The 20,495-nt window shown below is 36.7% G+C and overlaps 3 protein-coding genes across 6 annotated transcripts; 2 read left to right on the top strand and 1 right to left on the bottom strand.

The window, feature by feature from the left end:
* The first annotated feature begins 205 nt into the window (after positions 1–205).
* Positions 206–5,464, top strand: LOC113302201 (protein EI24 homolog). Of its 3 annotated transcripts, none has more exons than XR_003336695.1 (11): positions 206–424; positions 514–579; positions 676–826; positions 1,660–1,712; positions 2,655–2,759; positions 2,877–2,940; positions 3,094–3,179; positions 3,281–3,363; positions 3,625–3,701; positions 4,427–4,529; positions 5,063–5,464. XR_003336695.1 is itself a non-coding variant. In XM_026551064.1 (11 exons), the coding sequence occupies exons 1-11, from the start codon at positions 309–311 to the stop codon at positions 5,124–5,126; spliced, it is 981 nt and encodes a 326-aa protein (XP_026406849.1). In that variant the 5' UTR covers positions 207–308; the 3' UTR covers positions 5,127–5,464. The 3 variants fall into 3 exon arrangements, 2 of the variants coding, with proteins under 2 accessions (XP_026406849.1, XP_026406850.1); XM_026551064.1 differs by having other exon boundaries at positions 207–424; positions 4,414–4,529; XM_026551065.1 differs by lacking the exon at positions 1,660–1,712 and having other exon boundaries at positions 207–424; positions 676–837; positions 4,414–4,529.
* Positions 5,465–5,542: 78 nt separating this feature from the next.
* Positions 5,543–9,080, top strand: LOC113302064 (soluble inorganic pyrophosphatase 6, chloroplastic-like). The gene is made up of 6 exons (XM_026550908.1): positions 5,543–6,066; positions 6,214–6,374; positions 6,617–6,717; positions 6,844–7,025; positions 8,356–8,454; positions 8,826–9,080. Exons 1-6 carry the CDS (start codon positions 5,818–5,820, stop codon positions 8,916–8,918), a joined length of 885 nt encoding a protein of 294 aa, XP_026406693.1. The 5' UTR covers positions 5,543–5,817; the 3' UTR covers positions 8,919–9,080.
* On the bottom strand, positions 7,494–10,484 carry LOC113302065. 2 transcript variants are annotated; one of them, XR_003336632.1, is made up of 2 exons: positions 10,223–10,484; positions 7,494–7,885 (listed from the first exon to the last, which is right to left on the bottom strand). XR_003336632.1 is itself a non-coding variant. In XM_026550909.1 (2 exons), exons 1-2 carry the CDS (start codon positions 8,259–8,261, stop codon positions 7,841–7,843), a joined length of 342 nt encoding a protein of 113 aa, XP_026406694.1. In that variant the 5' UTR covers positions 8,262–8,347; the 3' UTR covers positions 7,494–7,840. The 2 variants fall into 2 exon arrangements, 1 of the variants encoding a protein (XP_026406694.1); XM_026550909.1 differs by lacking the exon at positions 10,223–10,484 and adding an exon at positions 7,965–8,347.
* Positions 10,485–20,495: the final 10,011 nt, after the last annotated feature.

Genomic DNA, 20,495 nt, shown 5'->3' with positions numbered 1-20,495 from the left:
ATTAGACACGTCGATGCTTGTGTGTCGTAGTTAAGTGAGTTGTGTGGGTCCCACAAGAGATGTGTCCAAGATAAGGTAGAATTATTTACCAAGATAAAAATTAAAATTGTCCCAAACCGAATCGAATCGGAAACCAACAATACGAATCGTTCATCCGATCAAAAATTCTGACTTTCCGTTGTATATTCTGAAATTTTCATATTCTCTTTTATTTTAGTCACACAGAAAAGGAAACCCTTGTTTTGGTATTCTCTCTCTCTCTGTAAAAGCAGCTCCATTGAAAAAGAGAGTCCGAGCAACTGAGTTTAATGGCTGAATCAACAAATAATGATATAAGAAGTAAACTTAAGCAAGCATTAATCCTCTACTTGGAAGGTTTTAGAGAAGCTTGCTGTCTTCATAGGGTCATCTTTTTCTGTTTTAGGTTTTTGTTTTTTACTCTTCTCTTTTTTCTTATTTGATAAATTCAATCCAAATTTGATTTTGATTTATAACCGTGTTTTGGTCTTCCAGGTCGAAGAAGCTTTCGATTCGAACTGCACAGTGTTTTATATTGAATGGTTTTATCTTCTTAGGAAGGTAATATTTCTCAATTTAGGTCAATTTTTTTTTTGTCAGAATGATAAATTGTCCAATTTAGTTGTTAGATTTCTTATTGTCTTTTATCTTTTGCAGCATGTTTATTTTAAAGTCACTAGTAATTCCAACACTGGAATGGATATTACCTAACCAATGTCAACAGTTTGGTACTCAAGATTCATGTTCCTTTGGAGGGATTTTGAAATTCTATTCCTTTCTGCATCGTGGACTCGTACAGCTTTTCTATGTACGTATGCGGTATGCGTTTAGTATTGTTGTTAGCTATTCCGTGATTTGTTTCTTATATGATGCCTCAAGTGTAATAGACTGAATGTGGTGCATTATGTTGGTCTGGGGATTTTGTATCTTACATTAGAATGGGACTTATAATTACTAACGTAGTAGGAAAACTGCCCTTCTAGAATGGACCTTTGCGAATATAGTTTTCGTGGCATAAATGGCTTTGATTACTTGTTCAACATGATTAACATGTTCCATTTGGATGTTCATTTTGGTAAGTAATGTTCAACTCCTAAATCACTATTCAAGTAAAACTCTTCCTTCCGGTAAATTATTTTTGTAGTCGCCGAAACTTATTATGTATGGACGGCAATTTAGAGGGGCAACATCTAGGTGAAGATGTTGACTGTTGCCAGTCTTTCCATGGTGTTCTTTTAGACATTCTGATCTCTACCTTACTCATTTAAGAATATGCTGTTCTTTAACATGTCTCACAGCACATGATGTCACATGACTCACATCCATCTATCTATCTATCTATCTATCTATCTATCTATCTATCTATCTATCTATCTATCTATCTATCTATCTATCTATCTATCTATCTATCTATCTATCTATCTATCTATCTATCTATCTATCTATCTATCTATCTATCTATCTATCTATCTATCTATCTATCTATCTATCTATCTATCTATCTATCTATCTATCTATCTATCTATCTATCTATCTATCTATCTATCTATCTATCTATCTATCTATCTATCTATCTAGATTATTTGAATGGATATTATTTCAGCTTCCCTGTGATCTTATTTTGTGATGGTTTCGTCGCAGATGCTATGGTTTTATCCTCTTTATGTTCTCTGCATTCTACTGAGTAATATCTGGTATTATTTAAACCTTCCAAGCAATTAACATGATATATCTCAGATTTCCTCTCTGTTACTTTCTTGGTTCTTTGAAGTTTTCTAGTTTCAAACTAGTTTCAAACTACCAGCAAGTATATTTGATGATAATGGCACACTGCATGATTGCCTGATCTAGTCAGCTAATAATGTTACATTGTTCAGACTCCTTCTCACTGGAACTCCTCGGGGAGTGACCAATTTACTGGCTGTCACTAGGAATGGGTGATTAACTGATCATATTTAACATGTTTTATATGGAGGCAAATGGGCACATTCGTGACAACCAAGCATGAAGCGTGCATGTGTTCTGGAAGAATCACATCCTCCTAGACTACTTTAGTCCTGTTTTATGTCATTTAAACCACTCTCAAAAAATTCCAAAATTTTTACCGCTTGTGCACTTCCATTGACCCAAGATGAACTGTTCATGGAGTTCCAAGTGGTGCATAAAGAAAATGATCCAGTGCGAAATTTTGATGGTTTTCAGTTCCGTGACACACGTGAAAGTTGACTTGTTATCTCTCATATACATGTCATTTAGAGAGGATAGTGTAGCAATTTGATATCTTGTAGTCATCCTAGTCAAGATGTCAAGATATTGCCGATTAGAATGTATCCTGGATTCTGGCCATAAATCCACTTCGCTTTTGGTGCTACTAACTTTAAAACGTTAAACATTATGTTTCAATCAATATGAAAACATTGAAGAAAAAGAATTTAACGTACCAATAAAATTGCATTTATTTGTGTTTGAGTTTCTAAGATGCAGTATTAGAACTGAATATCGTTATGGACAAAATTACCATTGTCTTGCCCATCAATAAATGATATCTTAGATATCTTAGTCTTAAAACCTTTCTAGTGTACTCCTAATGTGTGTGGTCTAAGGTATGGTATATTAAATCCTGATACTTAATTCAGGTACACTGACATTGCTAAGAATGCTTATGCTGCCGTGGGAAGGGCAGAGCCATCAAGCAAAAAGGAGTTGGGTGATGCACAAAATAAGCCGGCTGGAGTTGGCGGGTAATTATCTAACCTTTGCTTTTCCGTCTAGAAGTAGAGCCTTTGCTATCGGTACATTAATACTTACCAGAAGGTTTGCTCAAAAGATCCATTTTCTTCTTTTCCATTCCTTGTTAGGTTTATGATTGGATTTGGAGAAACGGTCTTCTCTATGCTTTTGCTGGGCTTCTTTTTTCTAGAGGTGCAGCTGTTTATACATTAAACCTTCTATGAATTTTGTGTTTCTTTCTTCCCGTTATGTCCAGTCTCAAATCAATCTTACTAGTGGGATAGGCTTTTATATGTGTGTTTGAGCTGTTTGGCTAACATTTATTACTGTTGGAACATGAAGTAGGTCTATGCCGTGGGTTACATACCGTATGTTGGAAAGATGCTCAGTTTCTTACTTCTTTCATGGATGTATGCATATTATTGTTTTGAGTAAGTATGCATGCTTGCACGTGTATTTCCTTCATGTTGAACTGAAAATTACTCGGCAAAAGGCTCATCATGTTCTTTTTTTTTGTTTTTCTTTTTTCTAGGTACAAATGGAGTCTGGCTGAAGTGAGCTTGGAGAAAAGGCTAGACTTTTTTGAATCAAACTGGGCCTTTTTTGCAGGGTTCGGTAATGATATTTTCTCTTTTTCAACTACTTTTCATATTTCTGGGACGAAAAACTAATGGAGGAGTCTCATGCACTTGCGATTTACGTCGCATCCAATTCAGTTAGCATGTATTTGAGCTCTATTGGTGTTTTTCATTCAGTGATCTTATACCCTGGGTGATTGGTTCTCTTATACCCAGGGTTTTTCTTTCTCTCTTCTTTTCCCTTTTAAATTGTGGAGGTGGCAAATTTTTACCTTTTCCTTGTGTTTGATTGTTTCAGGAAGCCCATGTGTTCTTCCAATTTTCTTTTATTCTCGTCTTGTGGGCAGTGGAGTCCTGGCTATACTCTTTCCTTTGGTATGTCCTACATCTCTCTGTCATTTTTTTCTCGAGTGTTGGGAAGACTCTTTCAGCACTAGTTGTGTCTATTTACCCAGCCTTTACAACTTGCACATCCTAGATTCATGCAAAGAATTATCTCGCAAGTGGACTGACTTGTTGCAAGGACATTCGATTTACTTTTATTTCTTATTCTTGCATAGACAATCCAGCGAATTTAGCAGTTAGTACCTTTAGGTGAATGAGTTTGAATCATTGGTTGTGGTGGATGCAGCAGAGTAGAAAATTTTAAAGCTAATTCTTTTCAGCAACAGTCATGAGCTGACCGATTGTGAAGAAAATATCAAGTTACCAATTCAGTCTAAGTTATCAAGTCAAACTTGAATAAGTACAGTGTCCAACATTCTTTTTGCTTCTGCATAATTGATGTCTCATGTTTAGTCGATTCTCTGTTCTATCTGAAATTATAAAGTTCAACAGACTCCTAAGAAGGTTTCTTTGACTTGTTAACATTGTGGCAGACCTTCTGGCCTAAATCAGCTGTTGGAGCATTTAGTGTCTCGCATCATAGATCACTTTCAGAAAGTCATGAACACCTAATGAGAATAGATGTTACATCATTTCAATTTGACCGCGTATAGTTATATTTCTTTTTTCTTGAATGCATCTACTACTCCTGGTTGTTTGCCGTTTGTACTAGAAAGTAGACTTAACGATTTGCTGTCTCCAGTTTGTATTGACAGCAACAGGCTCTGAAGCAGATCAAGGTATAAACTGTCAAAGAAAGAAGTGGATGGGTGTCGGGCTAGGAAGGCTTCCAATATTCTATGCAGCTGATAGATTATCGTAAGCATTTATTCAACTCCTTCACTTTAGACTGTGATAATGTTTGATGACTTCCAGTAAATTATCATAATTTTCTGATCTTTTTAAGCTTCTACAAATTATTTGATTATCGTAAGCATTTATTCAACTCTTTCACTTTAGACTGTGATAATGTTTGATGATTTCCAGTAAATTATCATAATTTTCTGATCTTTTTAAGCTTCTACAAATTATTTGAGTACTTAATTAATTCATAGGTTAGTACTTTGTAATCATATCAGATTAAGTGCTGATAACCCTAACAATTGCTGAAAAGTTAAGAGTTGGGGGAATTAATAGATGGCACAAGTTTAAGCAATAATGTGGCTGATTGGCCTTTATAGATTAGAGGTAAACTGATCCATAGATGTTAGAGCTGTGGTTATCTTTAGCAGCTGCTGGGGTTAATTTCTCTTGCAGATCTGGTTCGCTAGTTTTCATAAACTTCAATTGATGAAAGATGTCTAACAAATTGCAAGCACTTAACTTGGGATTTTCTGGTCTGATGTCATTAGGATGTGGGTGTTGTCCTATTTTCGCTCGGCACCTCAAGGACCGACAGAAGAGAAGGAACTTTAAGAAGCAAGACACATTGTTCATTTATGTTTCATTATGTGCCACTGTCTAAATAGAAAACTAAACCCCGAAGGTCAATGTCAGCAATGAGCAAGAAGAGCACTGCTTGGTATAAGTTTGTGCGGAAGTGGGGCGAATGAAAATCAATTGTTAATTTTATATGTACAGTAATCATTTGAATTATCATTTTTGATTAATTCATTGGTTTAACATATTTGTTTGGTTAAGGGAAAACCATCCACTAACCACATTTTACTTCTGTCTTCTGTAAAAAAAAAGGTACATATTGTGATTAAGAAACATTTGATTATGATTTATTGAGGCTGATATCTCCGTTTCTATCAGTGTTCGAAATGACGGAAAAATCTTGTTTCCTGTTCTTCATTTTCCCCTCAACCGTTCGGCATCCCACTTTTCAGTATTTTGCAGTTCTTACCAGTGCAGAAAACCACAAAATAAAAAAAACGAATTCGAAACAGAGAACAGACACAGCGGCTGTAATAAAATCAACCAAAAAGCACAGAAATCAGCCAATTTTTCACTTCCTGTCCTCGTTCACTTTTGGTATCCCAAAAACTTTCGCGTGACTGACAGAAAACATTCTGTACACTCCCAACAGTCTGAAGTTAGAGCAGAAGCAGACTTAGGAAGATCAGGTTTTGGATTTTGGGTATTTTCTAGAATATCAATCAAAATGGCTACTGCTAGAGTTATAGCTACTAGTATGTTGCATGAATGCAACACTCACAGTGCTTTTTTTCTAAGACGATCCTCTTTCATCTTACCTATTAAACATCAAAATATCAATTTCAGTAGAAGAGCTTCATCCAAAAGAGCCTTTACTTGCAAATCTGTTTACAAACCTGAAATCCAGATCAAACCAGAAGGTCAACCTGAAACCCTAGATTACAGAGTCTTCTTCCAAGATAATTCTGGCAAAAAGGTTTGTTTTTTATTGGTTAGCATTCATTTAAATTTGTGGGGTTTTGTTGATTTTTTTTCTTTCGCATTTCAGTGCAATGGTGCATTGTGTTTTGGAGATTAAATGATTTAGGGTTTTGATTTAATTATTTGAGAAATTGATGTGCAGCTTTCACCTTGGCATGATGTACCATTGCAATTGGGTGATGGAGTGTTCAATTCCATCGTGGAAATACCAAAAGAGACTAGTGCAAAGATGGAAGTTGCGACTGATGAGCCATACACTCCCATTAAACAGGATACCAAGAAGGGGAAACTTAGATTCTACCCGTAAGATTCACTTTTTGTTTTTGCATAGTCACTTGTTACAGTTCTAGAGTTATTGCTTTCTAAGTTGACAAGTTGAGGATTGGTGTCTATTTCCAGCAGGCGCTGAAAACATTCTTCAAGGCCATTTGATTCAGGCATTTCGTGAATTATGAGTTGCACAAATGCATAATTTTCTTTCGCTAGTATTATGCTTTATCTAAAAATGATATTCAGAGGCAATAATCCAATGTTTTTACTTTCAGCTTCAACATCAATTGGAACTATGGATTGCTCCCACAGACTTGGGAGGACCCAACAGTAGCTAATTCAGAAGTTGACGGGGCATTTGGAGATAATGATCCAGGTATGCTACTGCAACATCTTTGGTTTACTTTGTTAGCTCGAGCTTAATATTAACAAAAAGTTTCGCACATGTGAATATTTGGAGCGTCTTGCGAAACATCTGTTTGACATGTCCTCTAATTTGCAGTTGAAGTTGTTGAAATTGGGGATAGGCAAGGAAAAATTGGCGAGATTCTTAAAGTCAAGCCTTTAGGTGCTCTGGCTATGATCGACGAGGGAGAACTTGACTGGAAAATTGTTGCTATTTCGTTGGATGACCCAAGAGCTTCACTCGTCAATGATGTTAGTGATGTTGAGAAACATTTCCCGGTAATTTTCTTGCTCATACTTTTTAAAATGGGGTTTTCTATGCATGCTAGAATATCTTTGGTCAAATTTCTGAATTTTACATGCTAACTTAAATTTGAAGTTTATGATAGAAACTAGAAATGTGATAAAAAGATCTAGGCCAAACACTAGACTACCGTTTCGACTTAAGTTAAAATCTAACTTTCATCTTTTTATGTGTTGAGCACTTGAATACTGATTATCAGGACAAAGAAAATGAGTGGTAATATTGTAAAAGAGATACTATTTCACATCTTTCTTGGTCATTTGGCGGATTTGGTGAGAGACTTAAAACTTAAAAGAATGATAGTCTTGGTTTGATGTCTGCTGAATTATATAATCCGCTTTCAGAAGATGAAGTACCAGTAATGTGCACTTACTATGAAACAGTCTACCGAGTCATTTATTTTTTGATCCAAAATAGTTATGCATTGATTAAATATGGTTGTTACAGAGAGTGAAATCTTCCCTTGCCCAAGCTAAGATGTCTTGTGGGAGATTATCAGCATAATCAAAATCTAGCCTATTAACTCTGGCTTTTTTAGCTGCTTTATCTGCTAAAAAGTTTTTAACTACTGACTTACAGGAATTAAAACCATAGTTTTGTAAAAGAAACTTAATGTCAAGGATAGTTCCTTGATTCCTCCAATGAACATAAGAATTTTGGTCATTTATTGACCTCACTACTACTCCATTATCAGACTCAAATATAACTTTAGAGTAGCCTCCAGCAATTGCCCAATCTACTGCCTGCTTCATGGCCAAACATTCCAGCTGCTCCACTTCCTGATCTTCTATCATTCCTCCATCGAAGAAGCACCCTTTTGCTCCAAGGCATTGACCTGCAGAAGTTCTCACTATCAGTCCAGTTCCTCCTGTATAAGATAACTTATCAAAAGATGCATCAACATTAATTTTTACATAATCACTATCTGGAGGATCCCATTTGTGAGCCTGTACTTGTAAACTAACACCAGTAATGTCATTATTATTCGTCTTAGTCTTGCAGTTCTCCACCAGAGTTGAAATAGTACTCAAGGATAACAATCTATTTGGCTTAGCATTCTGAAAAAGAGCAGCACACCTATCCTTCCAGATAGACCATAAAATAATCATAAGCAAGTGTAATTTATATTCTCTATCAGATTGAGATACATTACCCTGAGAGTGACCTGCATCAAACCAAGTTATTATCCAGTGTAACGAATCTCCATGCATATTAAGAACATTACCGACATTAATATTAACTCCAAGCCACAAGGTTTTAGCATGAGGACAACAAGAGATTCATTTAATTTGGTATAATTTACAGGGCACTCTAACTGCTATAAGAGATTGGTTCAGAGACTACAAGATCCCAGATGGAAAGCCTGCCAATAAGTTTGGACTTGGGAACAAAGCAGCCAACAAGGTAACTGCTATATTTAATCTACTAGAGTTCTAAAATTATGATGTTATAGTTGGCTAAGATACTTAAGCTATTACTTGAATAGAAATCCACCTGCTTATCATTCCTTTTGCATCACAAAAGTTGCAAGTAAATATCCAACACAGACTAGACATAACAACTTGCTTACCATCCCTTTTGCATTAGCCCGTGTTGGATATTTACATTAGCTGAAAAGAAGAAGATAAACTTTACATACATCTGTTATAAACCAGTAATCTAAATATGCTTCAAAACCAAAACCTAGGATTTTTCTTCCCACTAATTTACTCTATGATTCCTTTTCAGCTGCATTATAATTTTCGTCCCTAATCCTTTGTAATTTGATGGTTTAGGATTATGCTCTGAAGGTCATAACTGAGACCAATGAAGCTTGGGCTAAACTTGTCAAGAGAACCGTTCCTGCTGGAGAGCTCTCCCTTCTGTAAATTTTGATTTCTAAAAGTTTGAAGATAAGAGGCACCATTACCCACTTCCACCCCCTCTCCATTATTTTCTTTCTTGCAGAATTCAAACAAGCTTCCTCCAATTTTTTGGGCGTCTGAATGAATGATAATTTCTAATTTATTGAGCTTCATTTTTCAGAGATATGATCAGTATCAAGTATCTTTTATAGCTTCCTCCTTTCTCCCCTTTTCTCAATTTTAGCTTTTTAAAAGAGTTTTAAGCAGCACTCTGTATATAGAAAGAGAATACCGGTTCCCAGGAAACAAAATGGCGCTCCCTTTCACTTTTTTTTTCTTCAGGAATTCAAAAACTAAACTGGGCCTTTTTCCCATCAACATAAAAGTTCGGTTCAAGAGCCCAAAATACAAACTGAAAAAGGTTTCTTTTTGAACCCTGTTTTAGGGCATACATAAATGTTTTAGGGTATACTGAATGAAGACGAAATAGGGATGTAAATATCAAATTCAATAACCCTTAGCCAAATATTTTTTGTAATGACAAATCTACCTTTTTAGGATTAGTGTTAATAAATGGTTAGTTATAATAATTCTGATTAGTGAGTAATGATTAGTGATTAAGATAATTTAGTTATATATGTCTGAGTAGATGAAAACTTTTGAGGAAGAAAAAAAAAGTTAGGTTTTTTTTTGGAGGGGAAGGGGAAAGTGAGAAAAAAGCTTGTATTTTGATTCAATGGATGAGGAGGATCAATTTAGACCTGGCAATTAGGATCAAAGACCGCGGGTCAACCCTAACCGACCCGCCTAAACCCGACCCTAACCCGGCTCGGTTGTTAATAGGTCCGAGATAGGGTTCATCTTTTAGGACCCGCGGGTCAAACGGGTTGACCAGCCTAACCGGGGGTTGGCCCGCAGAACCCGCCAAATCCCTCTGTATTGTGAATTTTACAACTGATTTCCTGTGTCACTTGGAATCATCAATATTATCATGTCTCATACAATGTAATGTAATCTAATGAAAACCCAAATTCATATATCAAAAATAGAATTGAATCAAAATCTTATATAAACCCATTAGAGACCTAAAATAGTAGAATCAGGAAACATAAATGTTATGATTAATAACAAGAAATCAACAGAATAAAAAAAAAACAATTTAGAAAAATCCAGGGTTTCAATTCTGCAATTTTCAGATCATCTTATTTTCTTGTTGATTCACACCATATTATCAGTCATCAACTCATTATCTTCTTAAACTCTTCAAACTCTTAATAATTATTTAACATCCACACAAAGAAAAAAAATGACATACTAAAACAAATTACCAATCCATGATCATTTTCTTGCTAGTATGATTCATCAATTACTTCGTCGTCTTCAAATATTATGAATACCCATGTCAAAATATGAACAGAAAGATCAAATTTTAGAGATTAATCAATTAATCAATCAATCAGATTTACTAAAAATAAAAATTAATCTTAGCATAAGAAATAAAGACTTGAAAGATGAAGAGGACAGAGATGCAAATTGCTCGTACATAAATTTGAGAGATGAAGAGGACAGAGAGGTGGATGGCGGTGATTAGATGAGTAAAATAAGAGATCTGAAGTGAAGACGCTCTGTTCGCAGCTTCGTATATTTATTTCTAATGATAATTGATATTCATCATATAATAGTAGCTGTGTAAGGTTAATAGCACGACAGACCAAAACAGTGTGGTGGTACTGTCATTATGTTATGAACTTATGGTTCAGGGATCGATTCTCTCCAACCCCTTTTACTTTTTGGAACTAGATTTGTTCACTAATTTAATTCCAACTATACAAGCAGAGCCAACTCGCCAACCCGCAGAGCTGACCCGTCTAGGTTAGGGTTGGCATACCTTAACCCGTGGAGTAAAACGGTCCGGGCTAGGGTTACGCACTCCCAACCCGCGACGGGTCAGCCCTAACCCGGCCCGTTGCCACCTCTAGGGTCAATCTTCACCAAAAAAAAAAAAACTTAGGAAAATACACATCAACTACAACAATGATTCCTAAATGGCTGATTTCTTAGATTATGAGAATGATTTTACACAAACTCAAGATGATGATTTTTATGAGCCAAATCTAGATGATGAATACTTATATGAGGAACCCAATGCTTCTAATACACAAGTACACTTCTATCTTAAACAATCTCACTTTTGTAGCTTAAAATCATCAAAAGTTTGGGTTTTTTCACTAAGGTTCGGTGAGTCTGGATGAACAGTTCGGCTAGCTGAAATTGTTATGATTATGAGACGAACCTAGTTTGAAGACCTTAGTTCGGCTTGTTTTGAATAGTTACAATACGCCGAACCATACACTGGAATTCTTGCGTTTAAAAATTTGAATAGGTTCGGCATATATAATGAATATCGCACCAGCCGAACTTAGTGAGTGGGATAGGTTCGACACGTTTTTAGATTATTGTACCAGCCGAACTTTGTAAATGTGTTTTGTTCGGCACGTATTTAGATTATCGTACTAGCTGAACCTGACCATGAATTTTGCATTGTATTATCTTACCTTGTGTTATTTTTTGTAGATCGTGCTTGATGGAACTGTACCGATGGAAAATCAACCTGATCCTGTAGACATAATTCACGAAGATACTAAGGATCACTTTCAAAATGATTTGGTATGTAAGAAATTGTTGTTTACCTTAATGTTGTCGGAATATTCCGAAGTTTTGCTTACTAATTATTTGTGTTTGAATGAACGTAGAGATGGAAAACTAAACCCGAAGTACTGGCTTGGGCTGAGGAACACGCGATGAAGATAAAATTGCGTACTAGTTAAAGGAAGACAAATCCAAGGGGATCGGTTTGAATTGGTTTGTGAGGGAAGTGGAACCGGCGATAGCAAGACTAAAAAGGGTTTTGTATATGTTGGAGAGACCGGGAGAAAGAATAGGACAAAGACGAAGAAACGAAATTTCCCTTTCAAGATCGTTTTCAACGTCAAGAACAAGAATAAGTCCTTGAACAAAGATGATGAATATTGGGTTATGAATAAAGATATGGATTGTCGTCATAACCACGCACGTCCACGTGACTTTCATGGACATGCGAAAGTAGCGCGACTCAAACCCAACGAAATGCTAGAAGTGGATAAATTGACACGAGCACGTATGACACCATCTAGGATTCTTAGTAAATTGAAGGAGGACGACAATAATAACAAGTCGACTATGCAAACTATCTACAACGCAAGAAATAAGATTAGAAGACTCAATTTTCAAGGTAGGATGGTGATGCAACAAGTGATGTGGTTAGGGGTGAAGCATAACTACGCTTGCCAAAAGAAGTAGGATGAATTTGGTCAAGTGACACACCTTTTTCTTGCCCAATCGGAATGCGTCCAATTGGCTCTCTGCTTCCCACAAGTTATTATATTGGATTGCATGTACAAAACCAACAAATATGAGATGCCATTGATAAACATTATTGGGCATACATCGACAAAGGCACCGTTCACCGTGGCTTTTTGTTTCATTAAAAACGAGAAGAAAGAGAGTTATGTTTGGGCGTTAGAACAATTGAAGTTAATCTTCCTGGAGGGTGCTCTTCCGAAAGTGTTCGTATCCGATCAAGATTCATCGTCGATGTATGCTATTAATAAGGTATTTCCGGATGCTTTCAACTTTCTTTGTACGTTTCATAAAGTGTTCGGCCTCAAACTTAAACCCGGTTGCCCGTTACCACCCTTGATGAGTGCATCCTTTTGGCCTAGATTTGAAAATAATTATTCGATGGATTGGTGTGCAAATTATACGACGGAAATGGATCCTTGGAATTCTTTGAATGTGCATCCCCCAAGTGGACAAGTAATTGAGTTTTCAAGTGATGAAGATGACGAAAAATAGGTTAGTGAAGATGATAAGACAGATGTTAGTGAAGAGGATGCGATTCGTTTAGGATCTCCATAAAAAAATGTTCTTTGTATTTAATAGCGTATTCAATCTATCTTTTGTCTTTTGGTTTTAGTGTATGATGAGGATGATACAACATTAGAATTGCAATTACCCTCAAAACAAAATATTTGAATGGTTTACTTTTTGTAATGAAATGTATCGTTTTTTACAATGTTAGTAACCAATAACACAAGATATGGTTCCGCTAACAATATACCATCCGAAATCAGAGGAGTTGACAGGTTCGGCTTATAATCTGGGTTTTATATGTGCTGAACCTGGAAAATTAAAAAAATCCAGGGTTTTTTGCCAGGTTCGGCTTATAACCTTGGTTTAATATGAGCCGAACCTGGCAAAATAAAATTTCAGAGTCTTTTGCCAGGTTCGGCTTATAATCTTGGTTTTAAAATGAGCCGAACCTGGTACTGAAATTTCACCCAACTATCGTTCAAAATAGAGTTTTTTCATTCAAAGAAGTTGTTGATTATATCCTTGTTACATACCAGCTTCAACATAGCAGCCTTGCAATAAATATCCTAATATCCCAAACGGGTAATGAGAAACCTCCTAAAGATGTTGTACTGATCTTCGTACTTGAAATTCTTTCCTTTTCATCTTCACCATTCCTATAGAGCTCACACTACAATCTCAGAGTCTGTTTCATCCTTGAGTCGATATCGGCTAACTATCCGAACTAAAGCTATAAAATCTCCGACTTTTTTTTTACAGTTTGAATTCGGCAAAACAAAGACGCCCTATTCCGGTTATGAGGATTACCTGTTTCCGTGCAGAAAGCTTCATGAATTCTAACCAAGTAGTACATACTCATAAAACCGTTCACTCGTCGTTCTTCACCCTTCTTTGGATAGTATGCTACGTAATTAGTGAAAAGAGACAAATATTCTTCTAGAGTAAACTTAGGAGTTGGGGATGCCATTTTCTGATCATATGTGCTTTAGAATATGAAACAACATGTAGATATATAAAGAATACAGTTTTTCAATGGCTATATTTTTCAAAAAAAAAAAGAGCCTTTCCTAGGAATATGTGAAATATTTTCAGGGTTCGACTAGTATTACGTTTTGAACATAAGCCGAACCTTGGTAAGTAACGGCTATAATTTTTGTCAGGTTCGGCTTGTATTTATAGTTACATCCTGACACTGAACTTGTGAATACTGAAACTATCTATAACACGATTAATAGGATCGAAATTGAAATTGTCGATAACACAAAATAAACTAGAAAATACCAACAAAGTGGAGTTGTCGATAACAAAGTTAAAATATCCAAGACAAAATTGTACTTAAGCAAACATAGAAAACATAAAAGTTCAATAACCACGGCCCTTTCCATGACCACTTCCACGGCCTCTTGTTCTGGGACCTCCACGTTCATCTTCCGCCGTGCTGTCATCACCAGTTGGTTCGCTGCTACTACCTCCGCTTGTGCCTTCGCCAGCTGCTCGATCCCTCTTCTTCTTCGTCCTTTTGGATGGTACCTGGGGTCCTCTTCCTTGGGTTATAATAGCATTCCACTCGTCGATGAAATGATGTTGTTCTTGAACCGTCAAGACTTCTTTGCAACTAGCTTTCTTCTTCATTTTCTTCACCATCCCCTTATCCGCCGCAACCTAATTTCATTTGTCAACAACTTCTAATTATGAGTAACTTATATAATATCGTAATTATGTTATAACAAATTCAATAGTAAAGAATAATGAATTATTACCATTGTTTTGTAAGCCTTTAATAGTTCTTCATAAGTGGGATTTTTGGAGATGGTCGCCTTTTGCTTCCCTTCGATTTATCAACCATCTTATGACTTTCCTTATTGATAATAAAAGGATGAGAAATTTGGTTGTACCAATCCATGTTGCCCGGATCAGCTTCACGGGGATCATCAGGCACGGTTGCTATCAAATTCATATTTAATATGTTGGTATCTAAATTCTTCCAATGCTCTTTGCTCGGCTCGGGATCATACTTTGGAGTCCATGAAGAAGTGGTGCTTTTAGTTCCATTATAACTCTTTGGCATCAACGTGAATTTATCTTCAAACAATGGGACCTTTTGGACAGCTCCTCTTTGACGTAGTACTCGCCGAGGATCAAAAATTACACAACCACCGGGATAAAACAATGGTCCATAGTACATACCCACCGGGATGATGCCATCAGAAACTTCATCACGTTCAATTTCCACCGGCTTGGCATAGATCAAAATCGACATATTTGATCTCCAAAGAGTCTAACCTCTCTCTCAAGTTTTCCACCAACTGCTCTTTATTCCTTGCCATCTCCTCCTCAAACTTGTACCTGCCACTATTGGAAGTGTATCAACCCAATCGACATCCTTTTCAAGTGTTTTGCACAACTTCAAAGTCGAGAAATTGTCATATACCCATACCTACATCCAAAATTAAAATAAAAAAGTTCATAAGAAATGATATGCAAACATTTAATTCTATAACATACATTGTAAGGTTCGGCTCGTATTGTAATTTAAATATAAGCCGAACGAAAATAACTCAAAGTTCAGCTTGATATTTATTTCCCAAACTAGCCGAACCTAAATTTTTTGGTAAGGTTCAGCTTATAATGGCTATCCCATATGTGCCGAACCATACACTGAATAAAGAAACAGTTCCATTGTTGAATAAATAATGGAATTTAGTCGAGAATTACCTGAAACAAAGTGAAGTTCCCTCCAATGTTTGTACTTGTCAACCTAGAGGAGGTTGCAATTTGATCGAGAAGGTAAGCTAGAGTGGCGGTACCACAAGCGTATTTGTTAATGGTTTCAAGATCCTTTACCAATATTAGATAATTGGCATTCACCTTGTTTCCAGATAGGTCTGGGAAGACATCTCTGCCAAGAGTATAAAGCAAATAGGCGGTTGCGGTTTGCTTCACTTTGATCTCGTCCATTACCAACTGCCCATTCTTTTCTTTCTCGTCTGTATTCTCAAATTCCTTTTTCAAATTAGTAAGCTTCACCTTCTTGAGATTCTTATTTGAACCACCTTCAAAGTGAACAGAATTTACATCTTTAACGGAACGACAAAACTCGAGTTCGGTCTTATAATTATCCCAACCAAGACATTCCCTGTACAAATTATATAGCTCCTCCCAACTCATATCATAATAGTCATCATTCACGCTTGTACCCCGCACTTTAAGTCCTGTAATCTTGTTTGCTTCATCAGGAGTGATTGTCATCTCCCCAAAGGGTATATGAAACGTATAAGTCTCTGGACAAAATCTATCGGAGAAAGCGAAGGACGTCACACTATCATATTACTTATGTCCATATTGAATGACATGCCATAGATCATAGGATTGGACTAAGCAATTACCTCGGGAACCTCTTTAGACAACTTCCATTCCTCCGCCCTTTGGTGTCTCAACACCCGGACTGCATCATTGTGATTGGGAGTCTCATATATTCTCTTTGCCCAAGATTCTGCGTAAGCGATCAACACCCTTCTTCAATATTCCGGAAGTCCATGGGGCAAACCATCATCTCGAGCTTTGATTATGTTATACTCATCAGGAATGTGCAAACCTTTAACCCGGCGTTCAGCAACATGCTTCTCTTTCGGTTGATGTTGAGGTTCTTCATTAACATGACCACCATCAACTTCTTGTTCTTCTCTTCGTATCTCTGGAAGTGGTTCACGAATTACTAATGCTGCGGCTTTGTCAACTCCTCTAACTTCAGCTCCCAATTTTTTGCTACCTCCTCCTCGAGGAACGGGTGTTTTGGAAGTAGAAGGTGTAACCTCTATCCTCCTCCTCTTTTTAGCTTCATTATTCCTAAAACAATTTTAAAACTTTCTATTACAATTCAAGTCTAGGATTGTGTAAGAAACCCAATCAAACAGATTGTCAAACCGGTAAATGTTCGGCTTATTACGCAATAATCCAAACAAGCCTAACCCACTAACTATAAGGTTCGGCTAACCCGATAAATGTAATACAAGCCGAACCTACATCTATGCTCAATGCAAACTAGACGAACAGGGTTCGGCTCAAATTTAAAACTATCGAATTAGCCGAACCTTGTGTGTACTCCTACGATATAATAGATTCAGCGTATATTTCCTATTCTATTTCACGCCGAACTGTTCTTCTACACTTTCATGCTGCAATTTTGAAGAATAGTTCGGCACAAAAAACAACAAAAATATGCGCCGAACATGACACTGCTACCGACGAAAACCCTTTTTTTTTTTTTTGAATTTTCCCCACTGAATCGATTAAAAACAGCAAATAAAAGATTGGGTTTTGGAACTTACCTTCTAATCCTCATTTGAGAAGTTGGTGCTTCGATTGGTTGATTTGGTGGTCGAATTTCAGTTCTTTCAGTGGGTTCATATTCTTCTTCTTCTTCAATGGCTTCTTCTTGCTCAATTGAGGGATTTAAAGACGATTTAGAATGCCTCCCAGTTGCATTTTCCTTTGTTCGAACCATTATGTAGTCTAGTTTAATCGTCGATCAAATTTTTGCAAATCGTCGATTAATCACGGCGATGAAAAAAAAATTCTCGCGAGGGAGATGAAGGTTCGGTTAGAGGAGAAGATGAAGAAATAGAAACTGATGTTTTGATTTTCTTAAAACTGATTTTAGGTTTTTATATTAGGGGTGAGGGAAGATTAGTAATTAAAACGGTTAGAGGGTATATAGGTAATTGACCTACCCAAGAGTTACCCCTTATAAGGCCCCCCTAGATGGTATTATATTTGTATGCCCTAATAGATTCACGTATGCCCTAAAACAAGGTTCTTCTTTTTTTAGATTCTAGCTGTATTTTAGAAGTCCTGGTGCCTATATATATACAGGCCATTGAGTCGTGTTTCAGACATCTTCTTACCTTTCTTGCTAAACAATCTTCTGTTTGTATTATTCTTCTTTAGAATCTCGTTTTCTCTTCAAATCTCTGCAGATTCTTCTAATATTCAGTTGTCCATTACTCCTCTTCAGGTCTAGTTTCAATCAACCATGGAAGATGTGAAGGAAGGAGAAGATTTCTCGTTGCCAAACAAGAAGAGAACATCTTAAAGTACTGGTCAGATATCGAAGCATTCCAAAATCAATTAAAACGAACAGAAAATCTACCAGAATTCGTGTTCTACGATGGTCCACTGTTTGCAACTGGTTTACCACATTACGGTCACATACTTGCCGGTACGATCAAAGATATTGTTACTCGTTATCAAACCATGAGAGGGCATCATGTGACTCGATGATTTGGTTGGGATTGTCATGGTTTACGAGTCGAATACGAAATTTATCAGAAACTAGGGATCAAGACAAGACAAGATGTTCTGAATTTTGGGTATTGCTAATTACAATGAAGAATGTAGGAGTATTGTTACTAGTACAACCGTTGCCACGGTGGGAGGGCCGACCAAAGAAGAATCTGAAGATGGGGTTTGTGTGCGACTAGTTTCACATTCTGTTTCAAGAAAAATGATTCTTTCTCCCCGTTTCAGAAAAGTGATACTTTCATCCCGTTTCACAAAAAGTGATACTTTCGCCTCGTCTCAGAAAAAGTGATACTTTTGCCCCGTTTCAGAAAAAGTGATGCTTTCGCTTTGTTCCAGAAAAAGTATCACTTTTTATGGAACAGATCGAAAGTATCACTTTTCCCAAAACAGAGCGAAAGTATCACTTTTCCCTAAACGGTGCGAAAGTATCACTTTTCCCGAAATGGGGAGAAAGTATCACTTTTCCTGAAACGGAATGTGAAAGTATTAGTTTTTTCTGAAACGGAAAATTAGTCGATCCATACACCAAAATATGGTTGCATGAAGTGTTATGCATCCTTTGTGGTGGTTTGCATAATGGCTATGCATTCAATTTTCGAGAATTGTGCCTAAAATGAAAGTATCACTTTTCTCGAAACGGAGGGAGTATATCGTTTCATTAGTTACAACAGAAAATTAGTTGATGCATAAACCAAAATATGGCTACATAAAGTATTATGTATCCTTTATGGTGGTTTGCATAATGAATACACATTTAATATGGAAACTAATTAGAGGATATGGCTACATGACAAAATAGGGATCCTAATGTCAAATCTGGGTCACCCCTTATGTAATTACTTTTTAAATTCCTAATCTAGCCCTCACTAATAACGTTAGTGGTTAATAATAATTAGTAGAATCTTAAATATTTGGGGGATAGATTAGTGTGTATTTTTATTTGAATTTGTGTGAGTGAGGTGAGAGTAGAAGGAGGGAAAATTATTTTTGGGTGGATATTTTTTTGTGAAAATGGAAGATGATTGTGAGGAGAGAATTGCATCTGCTGAATCTTTATCTCAACTACAACAACAATCATATCTGCAATCTTCGGTTAATGATAACAACTCATAATTGGAGTTATATGATGAACCAACACCTTAGGATCATGATTTTCGTGAGCATGAAGTGTTTTTTGAAGAACCAACCCAATAAAGTAAACATATTCAACATACAAGTGTAGATGGGGAAAACATTTTGTTGGTTTTCTAGGAAAGTGTAGAGTCGAGCGTGCTGTCGAGACTCCTCAACCGAGTGAACTGCTAAACCTCACACAGATGCACCGCTGCAAAGGGGGTGCTTAGATTCGGGAAATCAATCTGTATGACTCCGGCCTAAACCAAGACAATGGCCGTTCCAGAGTCAATTCGGTCGAAAAAAGGGAGATGGGTTGATCTGTAGGAGGGAAGCTGAGAGTTGTGTGGGATCAGTGATGATCAAGGATTGTGGGTGTGTTGAAGGTTTCTGCAATGTTGCTGAACTGCTGAAGTTGAGTTCTGTGAATAAGTTTATATCGAGTTTTTGACGGATAATGATGATAATCGATGATTGATGATATTCTGATGTCCTCGATTTAGACTTATTTATATTGCAAGAATGATGTACCACTGATCCCTGTAAGTGTGACGGTTTCTTGAGTGAAAGAGTGGGAAAATGGGAGATCGTGGTAAAGTTAGTTCCATGTCGTGCGGAGACTTGACTGATCGTGCACCCACTACTTTGCTAACTCATTCAACCGTTTACACAACTTACGCACATTTCTCATTGTGGATGAATCCACGTGCCGTAGACCGCCAGACCAAAACCCTAAGTGATATCCCCCCATTTGTGACGTGATTGATATTTCACGAATCGTGGAGTCTGCAAGGCATACGTGTATTAGTTAGTCAGTTGTTGACTGATTTAGACTGTGAGTCTAGTTTTGTTGAATCGAGCATAAGTAGTGAATGCTCAGTGATTCATGGATTGAACATGTAGTTCTCTGAGATGTCAATGAATTACTGACTAGAGCGACTGAGCAAGTATTGCTCAACTCGACGAATTGCTGAATATTGAGAGTTTGTCGAGCAATTGAGCAAGTATTGCTCAATTCGACGAATTTGATAATTTTGGCGTGCAACCGAGAAAATGTTGCTCAATTCAACAAAATACTGAATATTGATAATTTGACGTGCAATTGAGCAAGTGTTGTTCAATTCGACAAACTACTGATGAATTACTGAACATTGATGGTTGGATCAATATTCGAGCAACTGAGCAAGTATTGCTCAATTCGACGAATTATTTACTGGTACTGTGACCCAATAAAATATTAATCAAAAATATTGGTGAATTACCGAATGTTATTAG

This window comes from Papaver somniferum, chromosome 8 (assembly GCF_003573695.1).
Source record: "Papaver somniferum cultivar HN1 chromosome 8, ASM357369v1, whole genome shotgun sequence".
NCBI lineage: Eukaryota > Viridiplantae > Streptophyta > Magnoliopsida > Ranunculales > Papaveraceae > Papaver > Papaver somniferum.
Note: the sequence above shows the minus strand (reverse complement) of the source record. Positions and strands in the feature narration are given on the sequence as shown.

Coding starts and splice junctions, on each gene's coding strand:
- LOC113302201 (XM_026551064.1), top strand. CDS start 309: ATGGCTGAATCAACAAATAATGATATAAGAAGTAAACTTAAGCAAGCA. Junction 827..1,659: donor GACTCGTACAGCTTTTCTAT/GTACGTATGCGG, acceptor GTTTCGTCGCAG/ATGCTATGGTTTTATCCTCT. Junction 4,530..5,062: donor TATGCAGCTGATAGATTATC/GTAAGCATTTAT, acceptor TGATGTCATTAG/GATGTGGGTGTTGTCCTATT.
- LOC113302064 (XM_026550908.1), top strand. CDS start 5,818: ATGGCTACTGCTAGAGTTATAGCTACTAGTATGTTGCATGAATGCAAC. Junction 6,375..6,616: donor GGGAAACTTAGATTCTACCC/GTAAGATTCACT, acceptor TTTTACTTTCAG/CTTCAACATCAATTGGAACT. Junction 8,455..8,825: donor GGAACAAAGCAGCCAACAAG/GTAACTGCTATA, acceptor TTGATGGTTTAG/GATTATGCTCTGAAGGTCAT.
- LOC113302065 (XM_026550909.1), bottom strand. CDS start 8,261: ATGCATGGAGATTCGTTACACTGGATAATAACTTGGTTTGATGCAGGT. Junction 7,886..7,964: donor ATCCTCCAGATAGTGATTAT/GTAAAAATTAAT, acceptor GAACTTCTGCAG/GTCAATGCCTTGGAGCAAAA.